General features: G+C 40.8%; 1 protein-coding gene across 3 annotated transcripts in view; it reads left to right on the top strand.

The window, feature by feature from the left end:
- The window catches only part of CARD11 (caspase recruitment domain family member 11), a 47,812-nt gene that overhangs the window by 18,325 nt on the left and 15,562 nt on the right, over positions 1–13,925 (top strand). For 2 of the 3 annotated variants that reach the window (XM_049791466.1, XM_049791468.1), the window contains exons 2-11: positions 3,900–4,112; positions 4,738–4,875; positions 5,505–5,830; positions 7,122–7,301; positions 9,255–9,407; positions 9,501–9,626; positions 10,119–10,316; positions 10,809–10,988; positions 12,014–12,068; positions 13,319–13,434. In XM_049791466.1, the coding sequence (XP_049647423.1) occupies positions 3,900–4,112; positions 4,738–4,875; positions 5,505–5,830; positions 7,122–7,301; positions 9,255–9,407; positions 9,501–9,626; positions 10,119–10,316; positions 10,809–10,988; positions 12,014–12,068; positions 13,319–13,434 (1,685 nt within the window). The remainder of the gene's footprint in view (positions 1–3,899; positions 4,113–4,737; positions 4,876–5,504; positions 5,831–7,121; positions 7,302–9,254; positions 9,408–9,500; positions 9,627–10,118; positions 10,317–10,808; positions 10,989–12,013; positions 12,069–13,318; positions 13,435–13,925) is intronic. The other variant, XM_049791467.1, reaches the window with a different exon arrangement.

Below are 13,925 nucleotides of genomic sequence, written 5' to 3'. Positions count from 1 at the left end.
CCCGCATTTGCAGTCTGTTACATGCTGATTTCTCAGTATCAACAGGCTGACAAGAATTCAGAGCAAGGGGATGCAAATAATTAAACGGCTGAAGGGTTAATTTCTGCACCATCATGAAATGAATCACAAAAAATGAAGCTTTAGATGTGACCTGATGATAAGCACTTTACAGAACCCCTGGTTCTGAACCCTGCAGGCTTTATTCCCTTGATCAGTGGAGAGTGTCACTGACATATGAAAGTGTGGAGTCTGAGTGAGAACAGGGAACAGCTTTAACTGCAAGGTGATTTGTTCAGTTGAAAAATATCACAAAAAAATAGCAAACACATAGAAAGATTCATTTGTGTGTAACAGCCAAGAGGAGGATAGTCCCTGAGAGAGAAAAGATGAGAGGAATAGAGTGTTTCTGTTAATGTAAAAAGGGATTCTCTTTTATTTGTCTGCATCTGCAGAGATCTTTGAAATAGATGGGACTAGCTGAGATTATTACTGGATTAAGATCTCCTGCAGTTAAAAGCTATTTTGTATACCAACTACTGAAAGGAGCAGCAGGAGAGCAATTTTTTAACTGCTGTGGTGATTCTTGTTTCTTTTGGGTTAATGTCTTGAAGTCAGTCCAAGTCTGTGACTTCACACCTGTGATTTGTAATGGATGCCATAGTATTTCTGTGACATATCACAACTTCTGAATGTGTTAGGTGACAACTCAAGAGGTGTTGGAATCAGAAACTAGATAATGGTAATAAAGATCAGATTAAATAAGTGATTACACATTTGAAAACATTTTAAATCTGTCATTTTTAATTTTACAAGTGAAATCAACTTTTTTGCGATATCATCACAGGAAGGAAGGACAGAAACGGGGAATAAGGTCTTTTAAATACCTAGAAAATGCAAGTGCTGCTGAAAATCTTTTAAGATTAAGGCCACTAATACAATACCTTTATTGGCTTCCCACTGAGTTTCAGTTGTCACATCTGTTTTTTGACCAGCACACCAAAATTTCAACCAATCACAAGCATTTTATTTCTTATTCAACATTATATTAAATACTAAAATATTTGCTTACAAGAAGGGTGCTGTACTAATAGCAGCTGTCCATTGCTATTATCTCTGGAATAACTCCACAAGACAGTGGATTTACTTGGGGGTTATACTCTTAGACCAATCTGGCCGAAGAAACACAATAGAGGCAACACCTCAAGCTCTAGGAAAGGGGGGAGTGCTACCCGCTAGCAGCAGTAATCCCTGAGAGGTGATGAACAGCACAGTGAGTTAGGAGAGAGCTTAGCTGTGCTCCTGGTATGGCATTTCCAAGGTGGAAATCCAAAGAAGAAAGCAAAACGAAGATTCTGAAATTCCCACATGGCAGTGAGGGACCACTCCACTAAATGTTGTTTCTAGGGGCTTGCTCCTGACAGTAGACTGTGTTTAACAGGAGTTTGCTACCAGAAATCTCCTTTTAAAATTCTTAGCCACTCATGCAATATACTTATTACTTTCCCATTAAACATTATGTCCCCAAAATAACTGTATGGATGTATTATGGCCATACACAAGGGACTATTTGGTAAAGGTATTTTTAATGTCAGGTGAAAAAAATGTGTTCATGTTGAGAATTACACTGATGAGTGAACTCTTCTTTGAATCATATAATGGAGAAATCCCTTACTAATGTCCTGAGGGAACTGCTGACAGTGTGTAATAATTTCTGGTTCGGTGCAGCAGATTACAAGATATCTTGCATTTTATGAAATTCAGGCACATGCTTCTATTGCACTCTGAGTCCATCTGTGAGCTTTCTGGTACAGTCCCCAAAATTAAAGGGCCTGCAACACAGCTTTTTTTAGATGCAATAGATAGCTGTGGCTGTAAGATTACTAAGGTAGTGTGTGACCTTCTGCTTTATTGCCTTCTACTCCCAAAAGTTCAGCTTCTCCAATTATGTAGTGTTTGTTAAATTCACCTTTGAAGTGAAATACAGTTATTTTCAGAATACGTGGTGGAGAGTAAGGTTCATGAGAATGTATGTGTACTTCAGATGAAGCTATTTCACCTTTAGCATTCCTCCTACTGCTCCCTACTTTATATAGCTTTTTCTATTGTTTTACCTTTATACTGTTCATTACTGCAGTGTCATCTTTACCACACGTAAATACTGGCATTCAGTAAGAATTTTCATCCAACTTGTGAGGAGTTCAGAAGACCAGATGAGAGATTTTCCCATAACTACAGCTATGCCCCCATGATTCTGGATCCCGTTGAGCAGACCCAGTCTTCCTTGCCCTCTGAGGACTGTTATCTCTCCCAGCCCATTTAATAGCAGTCACTGGAGTAATGAATTTTACATGCAAGCAGCAGAGCAAATGCCAAATAAGTGGTTCCTAAGATGTGAAACTAGACAGAAAAGAACTCTGAGAGAGCTACTGGAGTACAGGAGAAAAACAAAATCCCTGGCAATACTCTCCTAACCTGTCCATAGTATGAGGAACCCATCAACATTTTTTCTCGTAGAGCTATTGAACCCCAGTCCAGGATTTTGGACAATTTGGGAAGGCCTTTGAAAGCATCAAGCAAAAACCATGCATTTTTGTAGGACTATTCAATATTTCATTATGACAGAACACTGACAAACACATTATTTAGCAGATTAGCACTTTTGTTTTTCAGTTTTCAAAATGAGGAGTTAATAGCCTCTGGCTACACAGATTAATAGCTGGTTTTGCCCAGTGATGTTCAGTGTAACACAGGCTGCTTTGCAGTTCCTAAAGTTGGAAGCTGAGGAAATTATAACACAATGGAGAGAATTCTTCTGGTCCAAGAAAAACATGTTGCTTTTGAGGTCTTCAGTTACTGATTACCAGCAGATTCTCATAAAGCACAGCTCTCATCTCACATGACCCGAGAACTGCATGTTCTTTAACCATGGTCTCTGATGGGGTAAAATAACTCTTGAAATAGAAGGTTATTTCCCTTGTGCCACCTGGTTCACAAGATCTTGAGAAAGCTAGAATGCAAAATTAAGACTTGTTTCAAAGGTTAACATTTATTACAAAATTAAGAAGGAAAGGTTTTTACGAAGTTTCTTTATTCTTAACTTTAGCACAAGTTTTCCCACCTCATTGTTGCCTGCCTCGTAACCTTCTCTAATGAGGTGGTTACAAATTAGGAGTTGTCAGGAAATTGCTTAGCAAGCACTCAGAAATCATGTGATACATTTGCATGAGTCAAGAACATTTTCAGGCTTCAGTGATACAATGCTCATACTTATCCACTTACGCAGAGGAAGGCAAAGTCTGAACTCACAGGTACTTGCATTCATGCCCACACATCCGTCAATCCACGTGCAGCTGCAGAAGGCAGACATATGTAACTGCTTGCTTATGAGTTACCTATTCTTGTGGTGCAGTCATTTACATGTGTTGGCTCATCACGTATATGCAGGAAAAAGTGCAGGTTCAAGTCAGTACAGCTGAGAGGAACAAAGGAGGTGAGAATGAAAGCCTTAGTTGCCTGCAGCAAGTATTTGTCTTTGCTCTGAGCTCTGCATGTTCATACCCTTTCTTGCATTGCACCGTGTCCTTTACCATTGCTTCTATTATGAAGAGGGATTCTCTGACTTGTAGAGACCTTCATAGAGTTAGCTGAGCTACAGATTCATCACTAGAGAGCAATATGCAATAGTTCATAGACTCAGGATAGCACTTCTCTGAACTGTCACTTTCCAGATGAGCTGTGGACAGGCTGCACTTCAGTTCAAACAGTTTCAATATAGGGCAAATTCAGCATTAGTCAGAAGCGATTCTAAGCTCGTCCTATGTGACATGGAAGCACAAAAAAGTAACAGGATAGAAACTGTCCTGTTTGATGTTCATTTGCCAATTGTTTCCCTTGTTAAGGAGGAGAGCCGGAGATGGATGACTGCCTGGAGACACTGAAAGATGAGGAGGAAGCTTTGTGGGAGAACGTAGAATGCAACCGGCACATGCTGAGCCGGTACATCAATCCAGCCAAACTGACCCCGTACTTACGGCAGTGCAAAGTAATCGATGAGCAAGATGAGGATGAGGTGCTTAACTCACTTATGCTGCCCTCCAAAATTAATCGAGCAGGTAATTATTTTGTGAATGGCTACATCTGCATCCCTATCGGAACGGTATTATTTTGCTAAGTCTGGAGGGAGCCTGTATCAAATCACAGATTGTCAAATAGAAACCCTATATCTCATTTACAGGAGATTTAATGTAAAGGGGGGGATCTGCTGCTGCTGCTATTTTGATAACAATGACTCTTTCCAGTGCTGTGCAGACTGGAGCTCATGGGGTTCATATTCCCATCAAAGCCTTGGCAAATATTTCAGTTAACACAAGCAGCAGCCACTGCCATTCCAAGAGCAGGTTTTCAGCTGTCTTGCCGTGCTTTGTGATTTGTCACTGAAGGGTCTGCCATCCTAGTGTTTCAGTACTGCCTGGTGAAGGCTGCACTGAATAACGTGTCTTTTGAAATTTCTGTTCCAGAGACCAATTTGCCCGCACTCCTTCAGAATAACAATCAGCACAAACATAAAGAATACGTGGCGTTACTTTATGAGTTCAGCTGAACTCAGTTAATCAGACAGATTTTCCACAGCGCGTTGCTGTGGCAGAGACGAACCTTAAGCAGATTTGACTTCAGGGATACGGTACTTGCTTACCCTGCTCATAGTGCTGATATGTCACCTCTCTTTTTCTCACTTAGGCCGACTGCTGGACATTCTCCACACCAAGGGCCAAAGGGGCTATGTAGTTTTCTTAGAGAGCCTAGAGTTTTACTACCCTGAACTCTACAAACTGGTGACAGGGAAAGAACCTACTCGGAGATTTTCCACTATTGTTGGTGAGTAGAATCAATCCCAAAGGAGCCTGTTGAAAAAAGGACTACCTTGAAGACTGGGTTTGAATTTTCAGGCAAGAAATGGAAATAAAAGCTAATCTTGTAGTAGCATTCTATGTTTTTTCAGTCCCCTTCAATGCAAATGTGCTAGCAACAGGTAATATATAAAGCAAACAAACATCCCAGTTGTCTGAATGAAGCTGAAGAGCTTCAAATTGAACGATAGACATTACAAGAAATCTCAAGATAAGAAACATTGGAACAGTGGACTAAATTACACCGATGACCTACACATGTGCAAAATATTTGAAGCATTCAGATCAATTGTACAGATTCATTTTAAAAAGTTCGTGTTATTTCCACAGGCCTGTCAGCTGAGCTGAAACAAGACAAGTGTAAAGGCTTCATATTCTATCCAGACAAGCTGTATGCATGTATATTGTGATTCTGGTAATAGTGTGCTGTGTAATATTTGTACTGTTGCCAGTCAGATGTACAAATATGTATGTATTTGTGCATATTCTGCACCTCTGTACGTATTCTGGGACATCTGTTTCTTACTCAGTTCTGCTGATCCTACTTAGTATAAAGTTACTTTATCAGAAGCTGATAAGCTGTTCAAACATTTTCAGTGGAGGAGGGACATGAAGGCCTTACCCATTTCCTAATGAATGAGATCATTAAGCTTCAGCAGCAAGTAAAGACAAAAGATGTGCAGCGCTGTGAGCTCTTGGCTAAGTCTCGCCAGTTGGAGGATGAGCGAAAGCAGCTAAAATTGAACAAGATAGAGCTGCTGACCTTCCAGGAAAGATACAACAAGATGAAGGAGGAAAGAAACAACTACAATGATGAGCTGGTCAAGGTGAAAGATGAGAACTACAATCTGGCCATGAGATATGCCCAGCTGAGTGACGAGAAGAGCATGGCTGTGATAAGAAGCCGAGACCTCCAGTTAGAGGTGAGATAAATGCTCTGTGCGGCTTTAATCAGGAGCAGCAATGGAGAATGCCAGTGGCATTGGCAAAATGAAACCTTCTCTGATGGTAGAAAGGTGTAGAGCTCCCATTTGCTTTGCTTATCCAGATGATTAGAAGCATCACTGTACAGAAATGCCAGCTGCAGTGATGTGTATTAATGACAGATAATTTACATACTTGTAATGGATTAACGGAACATAACATACTTAAAACCAAAATTTTAAAAACATGCCTGTTTGCTAAAAACATAATTTTAGCTTTTCAGGCTCAATAATATCTTGGGGCAGTTATCCAGCTTTGCACTACAGCTGCTGGTGGTTTATTCAGAAAGTCTCACATAGAGCATTGGAACAGCTTGAGGCCATTTAGGAAATAAGAGAAATGCTTCAAGAGCCATAAAATTCATGCTTGTGTGTATGTCACAGATGAGATGGAGTAAACAACTAGCCATAGTGGATGTGGATTTTGGAGTTTATTTTTGAACCAATGCTATTAGACATTTTGCCCCACTTTGTTTTTTCACAGAGTTGTTTGCTTACTCCCCCACCTTGCGCTGCCTTCTCTTGGGCTTGACATCCCTTCCCTGCAGGGACACCGTTCCTGGGTGGGATGGTTGGGCAGAAAGTCATGTTGGTTTGTGCTGCGCAGCTGCCCACAGTCACTAGTCGCAGATGTTACTGGTCAAGGCCCCTGGGCATCCTCTGGCCTTTATCCCCATGCATCTCTCTGATCTCCAGGATATTCCCCCATTTTCAAATCTTTCCTCTATCAACGATCATCACCACCTTCTTCCTGGACACCCTTCTGCCTGTAACTACTTTTTCTTTTGGTACCCCCTCTTTCCTATCCAGAACTCAAAGCCCCTGTTTTTCCCCATTCAAATAGTCTACATGCAAAAGCACAATGTGTGGTCAGTCTCCTAAGTGTTAGCTCTGTTTCATATCTCTTTATTTATTGGAGGACTGAGGATGTGCCACTTTTTTTTAGTCCAGATGTTACCAAAATTTACAACCAGCCCATACCAGTTGTACCTAGCAAATAGCAGGCTTCTGCTTGAGAGTTCAACAGTTCAGTTGTGGACATTGAACAGACACGCACATACACCCAATTATCTGCTGCTTGTTAGCATTCACAGTTTAAGCTATTTTTTCCACCTATGACCGTACATTTTCACCTGGAAGTGAGAGTGTTTTCAGAGCAGTAAATATCTGAGCTAGGAATGATTTCTTCCCTTTCCTCTTTTTCCTCTTCATTGCTCCCTGACCATTCTAGATTGACCAGCTGAAGCATCGCTTGAACAAGGTGGAAGAGGAGTGTAAGCTGGAGAGGAACCAGTCTTTGAAGCTGAAAAATGATATTGAAAACCGACCCAAAAAGGAACAGGTTCTAGAGCTGGAGCGGGAAAATGAGATGATGAAGACTAAAATCCAGGAGTTACAGTCCATCATTCAGGTATAAAAGCAGATTGCTACATTTAAAATTCCAGCCACTTCAGCTTACCCCTCCTGCTTCTCCAGATGATGGATTCTCAGCAAGCTTTGACCACCCCTTGCCTCCAGGCACCCCCACACTCTCCTCCCCATAGTCTCTCACATACCCCACATCTCCTTACAGCCTGCCTTGGTGGCTTCAGGATCTAAGTGTCTGGAGGAGGCTGTGAGAGTGGGACAGAGAAGCAGCAGATGGTGACAGCTCCCGTGTGTTCTCAGTAAGGGACGGGGAGTATATAACAGGGAAACTGGTAACTACGGACAAAAGGAGGTGGAATGGTCTCTGCTACCACTCCTCACCTCAAACTCAACCCATACTCCTGTTATCATGCTAGGAAGTGTTGGGTGAAACCTCTACCTGCAAAGCGTGCAAAGTTTGGAAGAACAGAAGGTTGATTTTACACCTCCCAGCTGTCTGTAATACTCCTTGTACAAACACATGCATGAGGAGGAGTTCTACCAAAAAAAGAATTGTCATCCAATAAATCAAGCTGTACGTGAGAGACTGGCTCTTTCAAGGTGCAGAGTGCAGCTGTTTAATTGCTGAGCATTCAACTCCGTGTTTTAGCCCTGCTGTGGTTCTTTGTACCAGTCTGTCACAACAAAGCTGTGTTAAATAGCTGGCCCAGAAATTTCTGACAGTGGCTCTGTGTACCCAGTTTTAGGCTATTGTCATATCTGTGCCAAAAGGACTTAATGAAGCAGAGGGTAATAAAGGTTTCAGTACTTGAGTGGTCACTAGTTACCAGAATGCCCTGCAGAACGCTGCTGTAACTTGCACAGGGGTCTTAACTAACCTTTGTTTGGGCAGATAGGGAAAAAGGATGATATGCAGCAAATTTAGCACTGTGTTACTCTGTGAAGAGCTTAGCCAAATATTAGGATGTATGTGAGAGTGCTTAGCACTTTGCTGGAAAAGGCTTGTGGCATTTTAAAATGACGCTTAAAAAGTTATCAATAGAATGCATTTCAGAAATGGCTGCAGCTTCTAGCAGTGCCTAATGATTTTTAGTTCTAGTACAAATCCAATTCAAAGGTTGAAAAAGGGTGTAGTGTAGAAGGTTCTGGGAGTTCTGGTCCAGGTAGAATCTTTTATATTAATTGCAATGGTCTTACAGCACCTAAAGAAACAGAGAAATAATCATGGAATAGCTAAAAATAGGATGGAAAATTTTCCTACCTGGAAGGATAAATAAACAAAAGGCAGTTTGTTTTAGAAATACTTAGGTATACTTAGAAATATTAGGTAACCAAATATGTCACTGAAATCTCCAACTTAGTCTAGGTATTTTAAAAATAAATATGCATATTACTTGCTTGCATTTTGTGCCTTTTTCATCTTCCATTTATGGTTAATTTTGGATGGCTATTTATTTGTTGGAACCTGCTCTAGTAATCTTGTTAATTTTAAATCTGAAAGGAAAAATATTGCTGGACACTATAGAAAGTGAAGCAGTGGTACCAGCTACCCCAGGCATGTTTAATATTCTCTGAGCATAGCCCTGTAAAGCCTATGCATGCTTTAAAAATTCCCCTGAATGTTTTCTTAGGCCCTGCTCTTTGGCAAAGGGTGATTTTTGTGCTCAGTGAGAGCTGATTAATAGAGAAGAGTTTTGAATGCAGGGCTTGGAGTGAAGAATTGTCACTGCATCCAAAATGGATCAAATTATAGCCAGTACAATAAAACAGTAAAACAGTTCCTTCATCAGACTATTCTGACAGCAAGACAGCCTTTATTCATCTTTTCTGACACTATTTTAAAATATGAACAAACGTCCACCTCTTCTCCTGCTTTCCCATTGCAATACTGTGTTCATTTTCTATTCCTCTTGTTTGTTACTGTCTCTGTTACTTTTCTCCCTGCAATACTGTTTTCTCTTTCCCTGGCCTGTCTCTTAAAAATGTCTTTCCTCAGGCTGACAAGAGGAGTTTGCCAGATTCAGACAAAGCCATTTTGGATATTCTAGAACATGACCGTAAGGAGGCACTAGAAGATCGTCATGAGTTGGTCAACAAGATTTTTAATCTCCAAGAGGAGATTCGTCATGTGGAGGACTTGAGAGACAAGGTGAGAAATGGAAGGATGGAAAGATGGATTATCTCAGGCTAGTGCCCAAAAGACCTCTGAGAGCAGTGGTGGTTAACAGTGTGTCATTTCCAGTATCTTGAAGAGAAAGAAGATTTGGAGTTAAAGTGTTCAACACTAGGAAAAGACTGTGAGATGTACAAGCACCGTATGAACACTGTGATGATACAGCTAGAAGAGGTGGAAAAGGAGCGAGACCAGGTATCTAACAGTTAAAGTGGGGAAAATCAGCAGCGAAAGCCTGTATCTTGTATGTGTCACTTTGGGGAATTGTGGGTAATTGGACCCAAAATACCATTAAAAAATAAACAGTTACAAGAAATTGCTACTTGTTGGAATTTGCATTACAGTAATTAAACATGGGATAATATTGGGTTGTTTCCACAGCGTAGCATCTGGCAGGCAGGACTAAGATCTTAACAGCAGCTACTGCAGGCTTTATATTAGTGTCAAGTCATCCGGTTTGCACTCTGGAGCATTTTGCCACCAACCAAGAGGGAGCTGGAAATGAACCATCCTCATCATCATAATTTTTAATGGTACTACTGTGGCACATCCTGGTCCTAACTGCTGTGTTAATTGGTGAATGGTTACGAGTTCTGAAGTCTCTGTTCCAAACACCTTACAAACAAACCCAGCAGGAGAATGTGGCTGGTGCCCAGGTGCAAAAGAGGTTTCTTCTCTCCACTGCAGGCATTCCGCTCGCGCGATGAGGCTCAGACACAGTATTCACATTGTCTGATTGAAAAAGATAAATACAGAAAGCAGATTCGAGAGCTGGAGGAGAGAAATGATGAACTCCGAATTGAGGTGGTTCGGAAAGAAGCTTGCATTGTAAACCTAGAATGCAAACTCCGACGGCTCTCTAAGGACAATAACTTTCACGACCAGGTAGGGCTGAGGAAGACAGACATGAGTTCTTATTTTAAGAGTTGCTTTTAAAAACATTTTGGTGTGGAAGGGAGAGGGGACTTTTTTAATTCCCTCCATGAATTAACTGAAAAAAATAACCTCCTTCTACTAAATGTCAGTGTTGTGAGTTCTTCACTACAGTGGGGTTCAAGTTGTCTGTGTCATGCACGTAGCTTCTCAAAGGCTGGCATTCCACAACTTGATTTTAAATGGAAGGGAAAGAAATGCAGAAAGACAACTAATGTCTACACTGGGGTAGAAACTACAAATACTTTTGAGGAACGTGTCCCACTGAGCAGAAATCCCCACAAATGTTAATCTAAATTACTGATTTGGGTCTGGAGCCACATTATGCATGAGCTTCTGAAGCACTGGAATCACAGAAAGTTCAATCAGATTACTCTAAAGGGCAGTCATGAGGAGTTGTACCAAACTGGTCTCAGAAATAAAGTGTTTCCTTCTGATCTTTAGAGTTTGCCACGGAATCTTCCCATTACCATTATTTCCCAGACCTTTGGGACTCCTAGCCCAAAAGCCAATGGTCAGGAAGCAGATGACTCCTCCACTTCTGAAGAGTCTCCAGAAGACAACAAATTCTTCTTGCCTGATCAAGCTCGACTCAAGAGAAGAGTGAATCTAAAGGGAATCCAGGTGTGTCTTAATATGAGGCTGGAATGACATAGTGCAGGGGCTGTTAGAACTAAGAGACATAATACACGTTGCGGTCATGCCTCTGAAAGTGCTGTGCTGTAAAAATAAGAATAGATACGATAGTGAGCTGTCAGTTTTTGCCCTGTGGTGATTTGCATCTTAAGGAGCAGATATAATCAGGCTTCACAGACCATTTTCTGCCCCTTCTCCCCATTTTGTGTATTATCCTTCCTTCTGCTGTTCATTCACATTCTTGGAGCATTGTCAATAAATTGATTCTTTGCCTCCTTAACGGTAGTGAAAAAAAATATGACATAATGCCCGAAGTCCAGCACACAAGTAACTGAAGGTGGAAAACGAAGCACTGGTGGAAAGGCTTACATCAGCTGCAAGGAGTAATAGAAAGAAATGGACATAATCTAGAGCAAAATTAACCACCTAATTTAGAATTAAATTATGGCAATTTCCTCTCACTTAAGAGTAAAGGGTAGCATGAGTTAGGTCCCTGAGTAGCTGCATTCATACAGCTATTATCTGATGCTATATGCATGAATTGTAAAAAAATATACAATCTAATATTCGAGGGTTTGAGCTTCTCTTTCCTTTCATCTGCATTTGAATTCTCCCTGCCCTTCATAACCTTTCTGAGCTCTGACTGTCATTATTACTTATTGCAATAGAGCTGCATTTTTTACATTGCACACTCCAAAAGGATGGCTGTTGTAATAACGGCTGCCTGAAACCAGTCCCAAGGCACCCACTTCACCTTTTGTCTCTTTGTTCCCTCAGCAGAATCTGGAAATTGCAATGCATTTGGGCCAATCTTTTAAAAGTAGTTAGGTAGCTAACTTTCATTCACTGCAGTGGCATTTAGATACCTAAATATCTTCTAAATTTTAGGTCCTGTTGTTTACAGGAGGGCAAATATATTGCAGCATAACAGTGAAAAAGGAGTGAAAATATCTGGTTTACTGTGTGTGGCAAATGTTCTGGATTTGTGCTGATTTTTGTCCTCTTTCTTTTAGATAAATCCAAGAGCTAAATCCCCTGTCAGCATGAACAAAACATCAGAATTTCAAGGTCAGAAAGAGCACCCATGTCCTTATTCCTTTTCTGTTGGTTTGTCTCATTCACTTAATCTCTTTAAGTTGTTTTAACAGATATGCCAACTAGGGAAATTCTTAACTAAGTTCAACTCAGTAAAATAGTTTCCCTCATAGTTAACAATGTCATAATTTAAAGTAGTCAAGTGTTCTACCTGAATGTCCTCTCCATCCAAAGATACCTCCACAGACACACGATATTGCATCCCATAGCTTACCTAAATTTTCTGTTTACTCTATTTTCCTTTTAGTTTACAGAAATTTTAAAGTCGTCGGAGTAACACCTGTACTAAAGGTCATTATACTAGTCTCATTTTGCTGTTGGAAAAAGCTTTCAAGCTGAAAAGACCCTAATCTAGTGATTGTCTAATGAGTTCCTTTGACCTTCAGCAAAAGGGAATTAATTTTAAATCTAAAGCATTGGCAAGGTTTTGGGAGAGGGGGGTTGACCCACCCATCAGACAGCTGCCAAGTTACCAAACTCGTTGCTGTATACTCATGTTTGAGCTACTCCTAATTCCTCTTATTTATGTAGCACTGTTCTTGAACCAAACACCATCTTAGGCAGCACTTCCTTTATTTGTTATGGGCGGCAGCGTGCTCACTGTTGTACAAAATATAATGGGAAACATGTTTCCTGCTGCAAGATATTGCATGTTAAACAGTATGTTTGGTATCAGGTAACGTGCAACATTAGCGCAAATTAGAGGTGCTGAGGAAGGGAAGGAGTCCACGAAGACGTTCACACTGTGCTACCTGAGACTGCTGAGGTCTCTCAAGCTTCTTGGTCCCCGTTGTAAATTGTTTGTTGTAAAAAAAAAGCATAATTCGGTGAGCCAACCTTATTGCAGACTACAGATTCAGACGATGCACTTAAAACATAAATTAATAAAAACAATCCTTCTTTAATTTGTGAAACAGTATTCATAGATCTAATAAAAACGTACAGGACGGAGTTGAAAGAAAAAGTTGCCAAGAGGCTGTCCAGACTGGCGTGCATTTCTGTACTTTGTCGGGAAGCTGACGGGGAAGGAAAGGGAGCCCGAGCTGCAGGGCGCAGAGCGCATTGTGGAGCCTCTGTCCCCTCCAGGGTGGGGGAAAAAAGAGAAGCTGAAATGGAAAGATAACCTAAGTGTTGTTGCAAATCTGTGAAAGACTCTGTATTGGAAGTGATCTGACATAATTTTCTCTGGTGTCTGTATTTTTCTCTGTCACCTGTGAGTGCAGCAGTCAGAGCACAGGATGAAGATGGGGCTGATGCCAGCAATGGCCGCACAGACACGAGTTCCTCTAATTCTGTTTCCATCAGTAACTCCATCAGCAGCTGCGAAGTCAGCAAGATTGTAAGGAGCCTTCAGATGCCTCTTGCCTGTCTATGACCATCTCTGCTAATGTGGTTCAGAGCTTTCACAACCCAGTGTTAGCACTTCGCCAGCATCCCAGCTGTGATCGCATTCAAGGCCCTTGTCAGAAGCTCCCTTAATCCTTTTACCAGCTTTTTGTTAGAACCATGTTATTAGCCTTTTCCAATTGGTTTATGTTTATTTAAAGATATTTCAAATGTATTTATGACCTCTTGCTGTCTCCTTATACCATTTCACATTTTCTCTTAGAAGAAAGAGATTTTCTTTAAAAGCTGCTTTGTAATTTATTTAAGAAAATTTTCAGGGTTTTTTTGAGTTCTCTAATGCTTTTCCTGTCTATACATAATAGTGAGTGAGAAAAGGGGTGCAGATCACAGTTGGAAATTTCTGCACACCGTAGCCAAACCATTTCTTCCCTGCTTGCTGTATCCCCATAATCTCCCAAGGTAGATATTCCATTATACATATGT

Source organism: Accipiter gentilis, chromosome 33 (genome assembly GCF_929443795.1).
Source record: "Accipiter gentilis chromosome 33, bAccGen1.1, whole genome shotgun sequence".
NCBI classification, from domain to species: Eukaryota; Metazoa; Chordata; class Aves; order Accipitriformes; family Accipitridae; genus Astur; species Astur gentilis.
This window is presented reverse-complemented; position numbering and strand designations above follow the sequence as displayed.